The sequence below is a fragment of the Gymnoscopelus microlampas genome (genome assembly GCF_963454915.1).
Source record: "Gymnoscopelus microlampas genome assembly, chromosome: 19".
In the NCBI taxonomy this organism is placed as follows: domain Eukaryota; kingdom Metazoa; phylum Chordata; class Actinopteri; order Myctophiformes; family Myctophidae; genus Gymnoscopelus; species Gymnoscopelus microlampas.
This window is the reverse complement of record NC_139956.1, coordinates 7,609,755-7,628,402: the sequence shown is the minus strand read 5'-3', so window position 1 is coordinate 7,628,402 and position 18,648 is coordinate 7,609,755. Positions and strand designations below refer to the sequence as shown.

Below are 18,648 nucleotides of genomic sequence, written 5' to 3'. Positions count from 1 at the left end.
CTGTATGACTGTATGACCTGAAAATGTACTTTCTTAGAGCTATTTAACACTTATTCTAACAAAAACATCTCACTTACACTACCTTTAACCCATTAAGACCTGGAACGCATCTGTGTCACTTTAGATTTCTTTGGCTATTCAAAAATATCAGATATATAGATCTGCTATTTTTTTAACAATTGTGAAAAAAAATATATATATTTTTTTTTCAAAAAACATTTTTAGAATCGGCCTCAGGTCTTAATGGGTTAATATTTAAAAAAAGAAAATTAGCCATTAAGCTAGTTTAGCAACACATTATCCATTGGTTTATATCATATTTGTACTTGGCTCTTACAGGGAATCCAGGAGAACCGAGCTCTCCCTTGGATCCGGGGAAGCCAGGCTGGCCGGGAGCGCCAGCAATACCCCTCTCTCCTTTATGACCTCCGCTCCCTGCGGGCCCGCGGACCCCCTCGGGACCCTGAGGACCTTCACACACACACAGAGAAAAGGTCAGGTACAGAGAAATAACGCGCCGTCCCTTCGCTGTACAGTACAAATACTTCACAATCACAGTATCACATATTCTGTACAAGGGTTGTTACTGTTGTTATTCACTTTCATTTCAGTCTCAAATTTGTTCTGATAATCCTACACCGTGAGGATAAAGTAATACACAGGAAGGAAGTGAGGAAGAAGTACTCACATTTTTACTTGAGTAAAAGTGTCAATACCACCATGTAGAAGTACTCTGTTACAAGTAAAAGTCCGGAATTCAAAATGGACTTGAGTAAAAGTACAAAAGAATTGGCGTCAAATTATACTTAAGTGCTAAAAGTAAAAGTACTCATTATGCACAATATCCCTTTCACAAGGTTCCAAATGTATAAAATTCCTTTGAAAATAGCAGATCTACAAGCTCACAACGCGTCGCTTTGCGACGCGTTGTGAGCTTGTAGATCGGCTATTTTCAAATAGCCATGGCTGAAGTGGTTAATGTATGTTTTACATAGTAACTAGTAACAAAAGTTTCCAAATCATTGTGGTGGAGTAGAAGTAAAAGTATTGAAATTTGGAAATACATCAAATTGGTACTTAAGTACAGTACTTGAGTAAATGTACTTGGTTACTTTCCACCACTGGTAATACATTTAAAATGAAAAATGCTTGATCTGTTATTGGTAAGGGTGAATGTGGTCTCAATCTCTAATATGGACTGAATGAGTTAAAAGTGAATTGTTACCAGCCAATTATCACTGATAATCGACATTCTCTATACATCCCAAATGATCTAGCCACGTACATTCATTAGAATCACAAACAACACATGCAATAGAATTTAACAAGGATATTCATTTGGCATTGGTTCATTGTAGGTATATGGTCTTCTAATTAGCTATAGGCTCGACAGCCACATTCACACAGGAATACAAGAACTGTAAACTTGACATAACACAATATAATACAAGGCAACGATAATGCAAACACAGTCAATTCTGGGTATTTGTGTTCTGTGAATGTGTTATGTACAGTCTTGACTGAGGTTCATCGCATGTCCTGTGGGATAAAAAGGGTTAAAAAGAGAAATCCTGAAGTTAGACAACTCCGAGGACCTCTTGATCCCAACATTACAGACACGTAGACTGTACCATGTATTTCTGGTGTGGTGTTCATTATAACAATGAACAACACTTCCAGTAACTCTAAAGCATAACGGGGGGTTGCTACAAAGGGTCACAGTCAATCTATTTTCAATTCAGTCAATTGAGGAATTGGATTTTCTTCCAATTGAAGTCTGTAGCCATGGTCAAATATATTAAAAATATAAATTATGAAAATGAAATCCATATAGTTGGAAATCCCTTTTCACGTCATCATTATTATGTGCAATCCAGGTTCACCGAGTTATTATTACAATGAACTCCAATTTCAGCTTGGATTTTGAAAGGAGTGAACTGATTGTGAATTGACTGTCAACTCTGCTGTAGACATTTCAACGGGTGTAAACGTCATCGTCACCTTTTATGCCTAAAATTCTGCACAGACCAAATCCTATTATAACCAATGTATCACAACGCAACAGCAATACATTCACTTTGTTCAAACCCTAAAACACCAACATTATATAATGTATCACAACACAACAGCAATACATTCACTTTGTTAAAACCCCTAAATACCAAATTAAATAATGTATCACAACACAACAGCAATACATTATTAATGTTGTTAAAGCACTGAACCCCAAATCAAAATGTATGTATCACAACATAACGGCAATACATCACAACCATCAAACCATTTGAAGTCTAACCTGCTGGACCTATGTTTCCCAGAATTCCCCGGGTTAGCAGGGCCAGGTTGACGGCACAGGTTGACAAAGAAAACAAAGAGGTTTAGATAAGAGCAAAGGTTAGCATAGCAACACAGTCACGCTAATCAAAGACAGGAATTATGTTTCTGGACAAATTGTAACTGAGTAATGAGTAACATTAGCTGTCTGTAATCAACCATTTGTGTTATAAACTATGGTATGTACAGTACACTGATTGCACCAAAATCTATGATCAGCTATTCTCAAATGAAGTCAACAGTTAAGAGAAATCAACTTTAAAAAAATACACTTTCATAATTTAAGGTTTGATGCAAGTTAGTTTTAGTGAGGTATTTGTGTGTGATTCTTAATAGATTTGTGTGTTTTCACTACCATGCCAATATCTTCCTTACAATATGGTGGGTAATTTCTTAAAAATATAATACGTCCTAGAAGTATAGTCTCAAGCAAAAGTTCTTACTTTTTCAAGGGTGCGTTTTACTACCATCAGTGAGCAGAAGAGAAGAAGTGGTAAAGAGTAGCAGTTAGGGAGAGGTGCAGTGGTCAGAAATGACCGGCAGAAAATAGACTTGTTAGTAATTCTGATCTGAAACCCTTTCAGTGTAAAACCAAGGATATTTGCAGGTCTCTTAACGCAAGGCGCGTGTTATTAAGACTGTTCTAAAAGTGCAGAGTTGTAGAACATTGTGAGGTTATTATAAGCTTGGTGTTCTAAGATTATGAGCAGGCCAGTTCTAGAACAGTGCGGTTAAAACAGCTCTAGAGGTGAACTTTCTGGAACAGTGCAGTTAAAATGGCTTCTATAATGTGAAGGTTTCTAGAACAGCAGCTGATATAAAAAACAGCAGAGGTTCTCGGACACCGTTTTCTCTGACCTGCGGGACCTGCGGCCGTCGGATGTGCGAGTCATCACACGGAGGGGCGTAGCCACACCACATTGGGTGGGGCCAAGCCAACAGGAAAAGAAGGCATTAAAATGTCATGTTTAATCATTTTTACTGCTCCAGTCCCACCAATAACACTCCCATGTAAGGGAGGGTTTCACAGTGCTGGTGTCCTACTGGTCTCAGCTGGGATACGCTTTTTGATTAATGATATACTGTGGCATGCTGCAGGTCATTTACTTCACTCATTGTTCTTTTTTTATAAATGATACAAAATGCTACTGTCCCATTCCTTTTAAAAGAAAAGACGGGGAAAGGGACACTTTTCTGATGTTGAACCTAAATCCTATTGCTCATGATATACTGTTCATACAGTAGTGTGGCAAAAAAACTTTACTTAGTATAAAGTATTCTGTGTTTTCTTCCACACTATGCTGAAATGTCTGTGTCATGACGTCAGATGTGTCGTTTAGTGTCAGCGCACTATACATTATAAAAGTGTGTGTTTCACATCATCATGCCCCCATAATACATGGGCTCTAGTGCCTTAACTTCTTTGCCATTTTTTAAACATTTTTAAAAAACATTTTCAAATAGTTCAAATAGCCAATCTACATACTCACAACGTGTCGATGTAGATCGGCTAGTTGAGCTATTTGAAAATGTTTTTAAAAATAGTAAAAAATGGCAAAGAAGTTTAGGGATAATGGGTACGGCACCGGCAAAAATAGGGCCCACAGTATTTTTGCCACACCATATAGGATCTCCTCTCATCAGAACAATGGGATTTAGGTTAAAAATTGGCAAACGTGTCACCTTAAGTATTAAGACCTTTATCAAGTATCTGACTAATGTCTGAGCCCAGTAGTTCCAGCACTGTGTTGTTGGGACTGTGTTCTCTGACGTGTTTGGAACAGACATGGTGCCCATGCAGGTGGCTGATCGGTCTGTGACACGCAACACAACACATCCAGAAAAGCCAGACACAAACCCACGACTTTACCAACTGGACTCCTTTAGGGACACCATAATGTCACCGTAATGTTTTACGTACAGACAATTTACAATTAGTGCATGATCAGAGTAAATGGCACAAACCCTAGTCAACACTGTCATTTTTTCTATCGATTAGTCACCCCATGGATCTTTTTTTGTGTTTGTCACATTCCTAAGCCAATAATTTAGAGACTCTTTGTGTCTCCTACCAGAACCGCTGCCGGTCATTATTGTCTTAGGAATGCGACCATAACAAAAAAACATCCATGAATTCAAGTCTCCATGGGGTGACTAATCGATAGAAAAAAACGTCATTTTGGGGGTGAACTATCCATTCCAGTTACTGTATTGGAACTTAAATTAGTAACTTTTGAGCAGTATTTATTAAATAGGGTGAGTGTCGTACCAATTTGATCAATCCTAATGGTTCTCTTAGAAAAGTTAAATTGTATTTTAGATATTCCCTGAATATGAACCTCCTCTAAAGTGCCAGTAGAGAAGTGTCGGGTCTGTTTCTGGCTCCACTGTTTAACACCAACATTGTCTGAATATGAACCTACAAGACCACACAAAACACAGGACGTACGTTAACACTGACCACAGGTAAACATTCTGAAATGCAGGTACGTGCACACACACACAAACACACACAACACACACAAATAGACACACACAAACACACACACTTCAGGGCTGTGGAGAGATGGATAGATTACACGTTCCGAGTGGGTGGGGAGACAAAGAGGATGGATGGAGGAATGGATGGATGGATGAAGAAAGAAAAAGAAAAAAAGAAAAACATGAATAACACTGTTAAAGGGGAAGAACCCATGCTCTTTTTTGGGGGTGTGGTCAGAACCCCCCACCGGTGAGAGACAGTGATTGGTGCGTGAGGGGAAGCGCACCCCAGCATTTCCTGTTTGAGGGAGGGAGGAGGAAAAGGGGGTGAAGGGGTGGGTGGGGTGCTGTGCGTTAGCATGGACAGATGGTCTCCGTCCTGGCTGAGCGTGCTCAGTGACAATAATACAATATACTTGACAATGATTGTGTGACTCAGTGCTCAGTGAGGTGGCTCTTTAAACCATGTCCCATGCAAATCAACATATAATGTCATCAACATGGAAGGCATTCACATGGGGAAGTGCTGAAGGTTGCTGTCTGGTTTTCAATTGGCCTTTGAGGGGTGTGAATATTGCGTTTCCCCACCGGTTCCCAGTGGTGGAAAAAGTAAAAGTATCAATACTGCAATGTAGCAGTACGCTGTTACAAGTAAAAGTCCGGAATTCAAAATGTACTTGAGTAAAAGTATTGGTATCAAAATGTACTTAAAGTACCAAAAGTAGAATGTACTCATTATGCAGAATGTCCCATTTCACAAAGTTTTCAAACGTATAAAATGTCTAAAAATCTTTTGAAAATAGCAGATCTGTGTGGAGTAAATCAGCTGGGTGAAGCTGTAAAAGTAATTTGCCAGCTGTCTCCAAGGAACCAGAAAATACTCCTCTTTCACCTGTTTATTAAAACCCTATGCATGGGGCTATTCGTTAATAGTTTGACCCACTTGAGACCAGGAAACCAGACAGCAACAAGGCACAGTGGAACAGGGTGGTAATAATGGCAGGGTATCATTCCATATCACGTACCTCCTCTTCCTGGGGGACCTGGTGCTCCTTGGTTTCCTTTGGGACCCTGATAGGCCACTCCTGGAGGCCCGGCTTGTCCCATGGGGCCTGAAGTACCGGGGAGACCTGGGAAGCCACCGTCTCCCTTTGCGCCTGGGAAGCCTGGGTTGCCGGGCGGGCCGGTGAGACCGGGGTCACCCTTAGAACCTTGGAATGGAAATAAAAGTTAGAAAGTTAGAAAAATGCTAATTAAGACAAACTGTGACAGCTGTATATTGTCTTCTCGTACGTCCAAAGCTGTGACTTTTCAGGAAATGGAAAAGAGTTTTCCAATTCCTGTCAACAGTGTCATGAGGAGCTGACTTGATGAGAGATGAATAAAAGAGATGAATAAAAGTATCTGACTTATAAAAAAATAATTTTCCTCAAAAAATGACTTAGGCTATTAGTTTAGCAAGGTGACGATATTTATATAACACTTAAGCACTTTCACATTCAGAAGTGAAAAAATTGCAGATCTACAAGCTCACAGCGCCATCGCGATGCGTTGTGAGCTTGTAGGTCGGGTATTTTTTTTTAGGTTTCTGCCCGACAGGACAGCAACGATATAGTTCATCTATCCATCTATTTCAGACATGTTGAAATTGAAGCAAGGCATTATACAGCATTATGTAATGTGTGTGTGTGTGTGTGTGTGTGTGTGTGTGTGTGTGTGTGTGTGTGTGTGTGTGGCTGTGCGCTCTAGTTGGTAACTCACCTGGCAATCCTGGGAGACCAGGGGCTCCTGGACCACCATAACCGGGCGAACCTGGAAGAGAAATTAATCATGGGAAACGTTCTGGAGTTTTAAAACATACATTAAATGTAAAACCCCCAAAAAAGTGGTCTTGCAAGTCTCTATACTACTATACTGTAGCAGTGGGTTAAACTATTTGCTGTCAGATACAGCATAATCAACACTTAGAAATGATCAGGTTAGGCGTAATTATTCCTACAAAAATACATTATATTTTTAATGCGCAATATACAGTCTTCCTTTGCGGATCACTTTCAGAAATGCCACGTCACTGACCTGCATCTCCTTTGATTCCAGCCGGTCCGGGGATTCCATCGCGACCCGCTTGACCCTTGTCTCCTGGGAACCCTGGCCCGCCGGGACGTCCTGCCTCTCCCGGTCTACCGGGGGCGCCGTTGAGACCCGGGCCGCCGGGACCACCGTCCAGACCCTTTGCACCCGGGGTACCGGGAGAACCTGGGGGGAAAAACAGGAAAATGAAACCAATCACATCAATAATCATTTCCATCATTTCCATCCAGGTATTTTCCTGTGAATTGTGATGCGTCGTGAATTGCGATGTACCGCGTTAGAAATGTTTACGTCTATTAATTTATATTTATGTTATGTTCATTTGTATTCATTTATTTATTTACATTAATTCAATTTATGTTTTTGTATAGTACCACTGAAGGGCCACACTAAACTTCGTTGTACATCGTGCAATGACTGTAAAGGCCTTGATGACCGAATCACCGAATCATATTGTATTCTTCCCGCATGGGAGACCGAATTTCTGTCGCTCATTCAAGAGGCAATCCCTGCTTGGCCAGTGGAGATATCGTGCTTAGGAGCTTGAGGCAGAACTACTTGTCAGCAGTTCACTACATTCAACCAGCGTCTACATGTCTCAAATGGAAGAGTAGGGATACCACCTCCTAGCTCTGCAGATTGTATTAACATACTCTACCACACAGAGTGGTTATTAAAATAACGCTTTTATTTTTATTTAATAAACATCTTTCCACCGAAAATAGCTGATGTGCAGCTATTTTCAACCGATGTTCGCCCCATAGGAGCGCTATGTTTGAAGTGGTTATGTATGCATAATTTATGCTATTTATGCTATAAATAGCAGACCTACAATGTCGCATCCACAACGCTGAGTGGGCTTGTAGGTCGGCTATTTTAGGTGCGCGACACGCACGTCGCGTGACGAAGTATGAATCAAATAATAGTTTGCGGGCCAAACTCCTCTTCTCTCCATCCAGACGGGCCTATTGCAGTGTTGATTTTGACAGCAAATTTTGATTTAGTTTTAGTCATAGTCTTTTGAATAAAATTCCATTTAGTTTTAGCCATATTTTAGTCATCTGAAATGTTTTAGTTTTTGTCTAGTTTTAGTCGACTAAATATCATATTACATTACATTACATTACATTACATTACAGTCATTTAGCAGACGCTTTTATCCAAAGCGACTTACAATAAGTGCATTCAACATAGGTAGGGAACGAAACTACTAATCACCAGAGGTCTTAAGTGCATTTCCTGTAAAAACAAGCAACCAAGAGTATACCTAGCGCTAAGGTAAAAGTGCAATATATCAGCTATCTACTTTCATAAACACATGAGATAAAATAGCCAAATCAAATGAGCACAAGCTAATAGATCCAATACAACAATACAACAATAGTTCCTACAACTAGTTAACAACAAGTAGGCCAGGCAAAGAGGAAGGGTAGTGTTTCCTGAAGAGGTGGGTTTTCAGCCTGCGGCGAAAGATGGGCAGTGACTCTGCTGTCCTGACATCAGTGGGAAGTTCATTCCACCACTGTGGGGCCAGAACAGAAAAAAGTCGTGACCGTGTCGATCGACCAGAAGGACCGTTGAGTGGCGAGGGAGTCAGTCGCCCCGAGGTGGCAGACCGGAGTGGTCGGGCAGGGGTGTGGGCATTGACCAAAACCCGGAGGTAAGAAGGAGCTGTTCCTTTCACTGCCCTATAGGCTAGCACCAGGGTTTTAAACTGAAAGCGAGCCGCTACGGGGAGCCAGAGCCAGTGCATAAGGTTATATTCGACTAAATCTACAGTTGATTTAGTCGTCTAAAATGTATTTCGGCGGTGCCTTGATGGCGTCGTAATGGCTGATTTTTGGTTGCATGCTGACTTGGTTGCATGCTGAAAATAGCAGATAGCTCACAAGTGAGCTTTTAGATCTGCTATTTTCAGAGCGCAACACCCGAGCGCAACCAAACACAAAATGAGTCTTTTAGTTCTACTGGATCTCTTCTCCACTACAGTCCCTCGCTAACATTTTAGTCTAGTTTTTATTTGTTGACGAAATTGTCAATATATGTAATCTTAGTTTTAGTCATCGTAGCTTAGTTTATATTTAGTATTCGTCAGTGAAAAAAAGGAAGTCGACGAAACATTTTCCGTCATACTGTAGTTTTAGTCGACTAAATCAACACTGGGCCCTACTGTGTACCTTGGAATCCTGGGAGGCCGGGGTCGCCCTTGGCTCCGGGGCCTCCTGGAAGTCCTGGGAGTCCTGATCCAGCTGGTGACCCCTTCTGTCCAGGGGTTCCCGGGAAGCCTGGGGATCCTGGCTCTCCCTGGGGGGGGGGGGGGGGATGGTATCATTATTGTACTGTGTGTGTGTTGAGAATCTATGTTATGTCGGTGTTAGACAGTTACATTCGTACAGTTCCACAGTAAGCTCATCCCTGTGTTTTGGTATACCTTAGATCCGGGCATTCCGGGGGCTCCGACTCCAGCAGAACCGGGGTCTCCCTTGGCTCCGGGGAATCCGGGGGATCCGGGCCCACCTGGTCCTCCTGGTCTACCAGGCTGACCCGGCGTTCCCTTCAGCCCACCGGGTCCTGTGACACATCATAGAAAAGATATAACCTCAGGTTCCTTTTTTTGTTCTGTAATGTTATGTCTGCATAGGTTTAACATGTTACGTATGTTCGCGCCCCTCACTTTGAGCACAGGGCACTTTATGAGCATGTTAAAATAAAATCCATACTATTTTCTTAGTCTGTGTCTAAGGAGTCTTCCGTAATAGTTTATGCAGAGAGCGAGTCTTTTTAAAGATGCAATGGCGATAGATAGACCATAATGATCAAGTTAGTCAGATAATTGGATAGATTCTTTGTTTTTGAGGGCATTCATAACATAAGATCATTCATAACATCATTTCATTACTTAATACTATGCTCCTATAATGAACCTCTAAAGGTTGTCTTCAGTTAAGCTAATGTTGCTTTTGTTTTTTCAGCAATCCCATCATCCAATCGTAAGCCAGTTAGTGAGCCAGTCAGCCAATCAGGCTAGGCTGACGGATGTTCATTACTTCCTGGTTGGGAGTGTTTGAACTCACCTGGGAATCCCATCTCTCCCATGGCGCCCTTCAGACCCGAGCCTCCAGGACCCCCTGGGCCTCCAGGAATACCGGCATCTCCTTTAGGACCTGCACACATCCCAGAAAGCATGTCAGCAATACAGTATGTCTCTGGCTGCCCGCTATTGAACCCAGGGTTCACTGCAGTGGTCGTGAGTATTTTCCAGCCTAATCTTGACGGGTTGTGTGTGTAAGGTGTAATCCCATACCTGGTGGTCCTGACAATCCTGGGCGTCCGTCTGATCCTGGAATTCCTCCCTCACCAGGGATACCAGCGATACCCTTCTGACCTGGTTGACCTGATATACCTGTAGAACAAACACACACACACACACACACACACATTGTTTGATGGACTTTTCAATCAAGCATTGACATTTAACACATTCCCTGTCATTGACGGAAATCTAAGTCAATTTAAAAAAAAAAGATCTGCGTGCACATCGTGGCTTCCGCGGCTCTCCGAAGATCGTCAATATAAGGTAAAAAAAAACCTGGCACCAGCGGATGAATTCATTAATATCTGGCAGTTAATGTGTTAAGAAGAGAGAGTAGTCTAGAACCAGATTTGAACCAAAATTTACATTGTAAAATCATTGCATCGCAATGCATCAAAACACTCAAGATGTGCCACAAATAAGGTACCAGGATGCTTAATTGCGTTCAACTTGTATCCTTGTAATTCTTCTCCAATCAGGAACTAGTTGGATATGGTAGGGTGGAAAAACCAGGGGTCCAGAGGACCAGTTGTGAACCGTTCCGATATACTGTACCATCCAGCGTGGTAGGACCTGCTGTAAGGTTTTGGTGCTCTGAATGTACGTACCTGGAATACCGGGTACTCCGCTCTCTCCCTTTATGGGGCTGGAGGCAATGCTGGGTCCTGGGGGTCCCTGGCCACCGGGGTCTCCTCTTTCTCCCTTGCCGCCTGGGCCACCGGGACCACCTGGTCTGCCTGGGAAACCATCGTCACCTGCAGAGAGGAAAGGACGGGACAGAAATCTTTGATTGTGAGGTTTTATTTGCAATGGTGCAGTCTTAATGGGTTAAATGTATATGTGTGTGTGTGTGTGTGTGTGTGTGTGTGTGTGTGTGTGTGTGTGTGTGTGTGTGTGTGTGTGTGTGTGTGTGTGTGTGTGTGTGTGTGTGTGTGTGTGTGTGTGTGTGTGTGTGTGTGTGTGTGTGTGTACCTTTAGGTCCCGGGAAGCCAGGTCCGCCTGGGCCTCCAGGGCCACCACCAGGTCCAGGAGCTCCCATTGAACCCATGTCTCCTTTGCCGCCTGCAGCCAATCAGAGACGAGAGAGAGAGACGGGGTTAAAGAACATGCACTCCAAATATAGACAAAATGGTAAGACAGTCAGTCCAGTTCTGATTCATACAACTCACTCACTTCACTCTGACACACATGCACTCTGTGTCCGTTCGTTCGTTTGTTTGTTTGTTCGTTCGTTTGTTTGTTTGTTCGTTCGTTCGTTCGTTCGTTCGTTCGTTCGTGTGTTTGTTTGTTCGTTTGTTTGTTCGTTCATTCGTTCATTCATTCAGCTTATTAGTCATTCTGTCATCTCGTTAGGCCCGTTACACAGTTCAGTTCAATTAAATCAAGGTTTATCTATTAATCCAGTTGCACAAAACTTTAAACCTAGTCTAAAAATTGTCCGGGTTTATTCCATCCAGTTATTCTTGGTTTTAGTTTTCCCAGTAAACCCGGATTAATTACAATCCCATTGGTTCACAATTTTCACAAAGTTGTGGAGCCACAGGATAAAACAATTAAGAATTTGCAGCTGAGGTGGTTTAAATTTCCAAAATGCCAGCATATTAGATATTACATATATTATATTTCAAGGCAGTGTTGATTGAACAAAAATAATCTATAATGATTGTAGCTTTCTAATTATAGTGGTGACAATCGTAATCATGATGACAACCCTAAGAGAGTGACTGATGGTCACTTGGGCGAATGGTTTACCTGGCAGTCCTGGTAGTCCGTCACGTCCTGGCCCTCCGGGGCCTCCGGCAGGTCCTATGGCTCCTGGGGACCCAGGGAAGCCGGGGCTCCCTCTGTCTCCTGGCAAGCCTGGAATGTCCAAACCTGGGGGGCCGGGGTCTCCCTTCTCTCCGGCACCACCTGGGAATCCTGGGATGGCGAGGGGAAAATGGAGAGAGGGGTGTCAGGCTCAGGGAACTGGTTTGGAATTAACCACTAAACCCGAGACTTAGTTGACCGGATTCCCAAGGGCCCTATACTCTTGCTTAGTTTTTGTTATGACTGAATTACTCTCATTGTACGTTTTATTCCTTTGATGATTTGGAATACATTGTGGGATATATTTGTCATCCAAACATGACTGCTGTCCAGTTTTTCAATGCATACCCAAGAATCTTATAATAATAATAATAATAGCTCAGATGTACAGTATATAGTACTTTTCTAAGTATCCAAAGTCGCTTTACATAAAAGAAAAGGAAGGATCCCACTTATTAAGAAGAAACTAAAACAATAAAAAAGATAAGTGCAAGAATAAAATGGATAAAAGGGTTGGAGAGACACCTTAACTTGACCTCAGCCGGGAAGAGCTATCCTGACGATACAAACATCACAATATATTATCTCAACAGAGGATACATGGGCCCTTATAACGTTTAAATGACATATTTATATTGTATTTTACCCTTACCACAGGAACTTTTTGACATGTTATATCATCGCTGTCAGAAATATTTTCTAATCAATTAATGCCCTATTTTATACATTGCAACACATTGCATCCCAAAATCGATGATATCGTTGTTGTCGGGCAGAAACCTGTTATCTCCATGTTATAGCTTTTTGTGTTTTTTTTTCCGTAAATAAATGCCCTACTTGATCATACTACAGCATCACACAAAAGTAGCAGAACTGCCAGAGACGATATTAAAGTCTATGTGTGGTTTTGTAAGAATCAAAAGAACAGTAAAATCAACCAAAACAAAAAGATCTCTGAAATTGTAAAATGACATGCTTACTTACACCATACATTACAGTCACTTCCAAATATGGTTAAAACTACATGTATGAAGTCATATTTGGAAATGTGTGCTGTGTGTTTGTGATTCTGGAATAATCATTAAGAACGCAGAAAGAATATAAATAGGAAGGTTTTTGAAACTCCATACTGAAACAATCAAGTATGTAACACAGTATAATTGTGGGATACCTGGTATTGAGGTACAATACCTTTCTCGCCTTGGAGTCAGAGGGGCGGGGCCGCAGGTTAGGAAGGGGAGGGGCGTGTTTCAGAGCGAAGTAGGCGGGGCATCAGATTAGGTCGAAGATGAGAGGGATGAATGCATTAAAATGTCCCTTTTTCATGAAGTGTTTAAATACTCTCAAAATGAACCGTGGTTTGTATAAATCACTGGCTTAACATTGCATTGTTCTTGCTATTATACTAGGGCTGGGCCGTAGGGACAAAATCAAATACCATCATGATGCATTTGACCAAATATCTATTGTGATGATAATATTGCATAGTGATGATAATATACGTACATTTTTAGTTTTTTACATTTTTTCAAACCTATTCTAATAGTTAAAATAGCAGATAGCAGATGTACTTAGCTCACAAGCTTGTGTGAGCTTGTAGATCGGCAATTTGCGTTATTTCTGACAAGGCTTAAGTGATTTAAAATCTAGAGATACAATATATATAGAGACAATTTGCCCAGCCCTATGTTATACCAGAATCTATATAACAGGAACAACACGATTCCTTTTCATTTTCAGAGTATTCACACAGGACGGTAATCTGATCATTCTTATAGTGCTGGAGTTAGTTTGGGGTTTCCGTGCACTCCGTATGCAGGGTTAAAGGGGTGACATGTGACAGAGGAACAGTGATCTTGTGCTCAGAGTTAGTTTGTGGTTTGTGCACTCAGGAAGCACACCATCTTGTGAGGTTAAAATGGTGACACAACTATTTAAAAGATTTTGGTGCTCATTGTCGCTGTAGTTTCTAAGCTCATAGCCGGTGAACTCGTGCAGTGGCGTGCAGTGAAAGCGTGCAGGTGACATGATTTTTTTTTTCCAGTGGTTTTCGTGGAGGTAAATAAAACAAGGTGACAAGGTGGGGTGAAGTTCCCCAGATCAAGGTATGGTTACCAACCAGTGACTGGTAACCTTTTTAACACTTTTATAAACGTAATCAGAAACTCACTCACACAATCAATCTCTCATACATCAAGTACACCAGTGGTCTCCAAACGTTTTTGTGACCAAGGCACACCAATAAGTTGAAAGTTGATAACATTTTAATTATGTTTACGGTATAGAATTTGCCTCTGTATTGGGCAATGAGTGCCAAAAAGGTACTGAAATCATACGTTTTTGTATATTCGTATAGAAGCAATAACGTGGTTGTCACTAAATCCCAAGGCACACCTGGACTTGACTCACGGTACACTATTGTTCCTCGGCACACTGTTTGGGACCCACTGCAGTACACAGACGTACACTACACTTTTACAACTTTCATACACAAACCTTGATCAACCCAAAACACATGATGTGTATGTGCACACCAAAGTGACATTCAGTGCTCTTTCCAACCACCAACCAGATCTTTAACTCTATCAGATTCAGGACAGGACTGCTGAACAGTGAACCACATACCCAGTTCAGAGAGTCACCCATACACCATTCCAGAGTGCTCATACATACAGTAGAAAAGTGTGTATCCATGCACATAACTCTTTGGTGACTTTCAATAACACAACAATTCAATAACACATTATAACATTGTAAACACAAGGTGGCAACCAATGCATAGGCCTGTCACAATTATTACTTAATCGTCTAATCGCAATTATTTTTGTCATATTCGTCATAATCGTTTCCATGTTGAACAAGGTTCATATTTTCAATATAGTGGGAAAATTGTGGAAATAGCAGATCTACAAGCACACAACGCGTTGCGATGCGTTGTGTGCTTGTAGATCTGCTATTTCCACTATTAATGTTTTTTTTTAAGTATAAAGTTATTAAATAGGTCAGTAATTTCTTTGTGTATTTAGGTTATGTGTCATATTTCAAATTGTGTCAAAAAACACAATGATCGTTAATTGCAATTATTAGTGTGACAATTAATCGTCAACTTAAATTTGTAATCGTGACAGCCCTACCAATGCATTGCACAAGCTACTGCCAAACGTTATAGACTTAAATCTTTGACTAGCATCAGATGTTATGAAATCAATGTTCAAGAAGTCAATATTCTATTGATGTTAAATATAATCAATAATCATATATTATACACCAAACATTACTACCCTGCACCACAATCACAATATGTCATTTGACTCCAATGACAAGTGTTTAAAACAGTTATGTTTTATATCTATATGCAGTCATACAATTGTTTTGGCAAACACTAATAGTCCAGCCTTTTGGTATCATATAAATACTATTTAATTCCTTACTTTATTATACTTGAAATTATTGTGTATTTTAAATCATATTCTATACTGTATATTCATTTGACTTCATTCTCATTTAGCCAGGCTTTCTGGGTTGGCTGTTAACGTGTAATCCTTTAAGCTTTTCTCTGTCGTTAACATTAACATTAACCCTCTGTTGGTTTGTCTTACCTGGGGAGCCCATCAGGCCTGGGGGTCCGGGGGGTCCCTGTGCTCCCTGAACGCCAAGCGAGGAGCCTCCTGGTAGTCCACGAGATCCAGGGGTACCCGGGATGCCGGGGTCACCTGAGGAGGAGAGAGAGAGAGAAAGTGAATGTAAGTATCAATACCGCAATGTAGAAATACTCTGTTACAAGTAAAAGGCCTGTGTTCACTTCAAAATGTTACTTGAGTAAAAGTACAGAAGTATTGGCATGAAAATATACTTAAAGTACCAAAAGTACAAGTACTAAAATGTTTGAAAATAGCAGATCTACAAGCTCCCAGCGCGTTGCGATGCGACGCGTTGTGAGCTTGTAGATCGGCTATTTTCAAATAGCCTATGTATGAAATAGGGCTGAAGTGGTTAATGTATGTTTTATAATGTAATAATTTATATCTGCAAAGTAACTAGTAACTAAAGTTTTCAAATAATTGTAGTGGAGTAAAAGTACAATATTTTCCTCAGAGATGTGGAGTAGAAGTAAAAGTATTGAAAATTGGCAATACTCCACTAAAGTAAAAATACCTCAAAATGGTACAGTACTTAGTACTTACAGTAAATGTACTTAGTTACTTTACACCACTGATAGTAGTACAGGAAAATAAACGCTACAGTAAAAGGTCCGTGCATGACACACACACACACACACACACACACACACACACACACACACACACACACACACACACACACACACACACACACACACACACACACACACACACACATACAGAAGCTAAAGCTAATACCTTTAGCTCCAGGTCCGCCATCAAAGCCTCCTCGTCCAGGCTGACCGGGGCCGCCGGGGAAACCGGGGTCTCCCTTGGGTCCAGTCGCACCTTTACCTCCGGGGAACCCTGGGCTCCCAGGAGCACCAGACTGTCCCTGGCCAGGTTCACCCTATATAACACACACACACACACACACACACACACACACACACACACACACACACACACACACACACACACACACACACACACACACACACACACACACGCACACACACGCACACACACACACACACACACACACATGCACACACCAGTACAGTCAAATCATGTTTAGGACATGTCATTATCGCTTTTCTTTACATTTTTGGCTTGAATTATTATTTATTATTATTATTATTATCTTCCTTTTAAGACCTGAGGCCGATTCTACAAATGTCTTCTAAATCCTAACAGGTTTCTGAAAACCGTAATGTTTGCTTTATCAGTGGTGCAACAAGAAATTCATTCACATTGACAGTAGGGCATTAACAGAATAATCGAATATTCGAATATTCGACTATCAAACCACTATTCGATTATTCTATAAAAAAAAAAAAAGCTAAAGCAGACACGCAGCTGTGAGCTCTGGTGTGACGTCAACTCGCATTCCTTGAGTCGAGTCATCAATGCCATTGAAAAAAAAAAAAAAACGTTTTTTTCTTTTTTTCTTTTTATTATTTAATTTTTAGCGGCGCTAGCCGCTCCTGCTCTATACCTGACTTTGTCCGTGTTCACCGTCAACGTTCTGATTGGTCAGACCCGTCAACGTTCTGATTGGTCAGACCCGTCAACAAAGTGATTGGTCAAGCCTCATGTGACACATGGCTATAAACACATTATAAACACATATCGATGACAAAATGTATCAAAGGCGCCGCTACCTTCACACAGGGTGTGATTTTTTATAATCAAATCGATTAATCGAATATTCGAATACGTATAGGTCGAATAATTCGAATGCTAAAAATCACTATTCGTGAATGCCCTAATTGACAGTACATATACATGACTTTAGAATAATAAAAATCACACCCAGTGTGAAGTGGGCGGTGTGTGGTCATCACAACATGACTCACTTTTAAAAAAGGATAAATGACCAGTCCATACTGCTATTCATAGGGCTGCACATGTGTCATGTGTTTCGCTAGCCAATCACAGTCCTGAATTTGCAAAGTCAGCCAATCACATTACAGTTAGTGGTGATGACACTAGCTGTAATGTGATTGGCTGATATGAAAAAAGTATCGATTTGCATTAACAATGGAAGGGTTAGGGGGTACACAAATTTTTGGGTCGGTGTCCAAAACTCACTTATAGGGGGCGGCTACACCGCCCCAAAAATATATATAATAATAGCACCTTGGCTCCTGGGAATCCAGCCGATCCAGGGAGACCGTCCACTCCTGGTCTGCCTCCTCCGCCGGGAGATCCTGGCTGGCCGGGAGTTCCTGGGAAACCTGAGAGGGAGAAGAAGAATAGGTGAGGATGGGTTGTTATTATTATGATGAGGATTTCCCTCTGGCGTCTGAGTGCTGTAGGAGGAAGTAGAGAAGAAGAAGAATAGAAAAAGAGAGCACACTGGTAAAGATTTTACCTTTGGCACCGGGGCCACCGGGCAGTCCAATACCAGGAAGTCCTGCTTCACCTTTGCCTCCTGGACCCCCGGGGAAACCAGGCGCTCCGGGCCCTCCGGGGTTACCTAGCAAACAAGAGAACCACAAAATAAACCAATCAGAAAATAGATATTGTGCTGTTGCTGTTGTGACTGCATTCTTATAGCTGGAGTGATTGTTGTCATGTCATGTTATCTATATATCTATATCTATATCTATATCTATTTATATATATATATATATTATTGTGTGTGTGTGTGTGTGTGTGTGTGTGTGTGTGTGTGTGTGTGTGTGTGTGTGTGTGTGTGTGTGTGTGTGTGTGTGTGTGTGTGTGCGTGTGCGTGCGTTTTGTACCTGGCTGTCCAGGCTGACCGGAGTCTCCGTCCTGACCTCTTCGGCCTGGTTGACCCTTCTCAGCCACCGTCTGACCTGGCTCACCTTTAGAACCTGTCAGGAAGGAGGCAGAGGGTTATAGGGCAAAGGGTAAAAGAAAAGCAGGAAGTTTAAATTAATTTAAATGAGGTGACAAATAATGTATTGTTTTAACACATTCCCTGCCATTGACGGAGGAGATCTACGTCATTTCAAATCCAACGCTTGACCG

The 18,648-nt window shown here is 41.4% G+C and overlaps 1 protein-coding gene across 1 annotated transcript in view; it reads right to left on the bottom strand.

Moving 5' to 3' along the window:
• col4a5 (collagen, type IV, alpha 5 (Alport syndrome)) overlaps window positions 1-18,648 on the bottom strand; it is an 82,756-nt gene that overhangs the window by 7,951 nt on the left and 56,157 nt on the right. The window contains exons 26-41 of the mRNA XM_084042467.1: window positions 18,399-18,491; window positions 18,026-18,130; window positions 17,791-17,888; window positions 16,408-16,558; window positions 15,628-15,741; window positions 11,972-12,139; window positions 11,192-11,281; window positions 10,828-10,974; window positions 10,211-10,309; window positions 9,981-10,070; window positions 9,338-9,477; window positions 9,084-9,210; window positions 6,892-7,071; window positions 6,577-6,627; window positions 5,841-6,026; window positions 338-471 (exon numbers count right to left, since the gene is read on the bottom strand). Coding sequence (XP_083898593.1) covers window positions 338-471; window positions 5,841-6,026; window positions 6,577-6,627; window positions 6,892-7,071; window positions 9,084-9,210; window positions 9,338-9,477; window positions 9,981-10,070; window positions 10,211-10,309; window positions 10,828-10,974; window positions 11,192-11,281; window positions 11,972-12,139; window positions 15,628-15,741; window positions 16,408-16,558; window positions 17,791-17,888; window positions 18,026-18,130; window positions 18,399-18,491 — 1,973 coding nt within the window. The remainder of the gene's footprint in view (window positions 1-337; window positions 472-5,840; window positions 6,027-6,576; window positions 6,628-6,891; window positions 7,072-9,083; window positions 9,211-9,337; window positions 9,478-9,980; window positions 10,071-10,210; window positions 10,310-10,827; window positions 10,975-11,191; window positions 11,282-11,971; window positions 12,140-15,627; window positions 15,742-16,407; window positions 16,559-17,790; window positions 17,889-18,025; window positions 18,131-18,398; window positions 18,492-18,648) is intronic.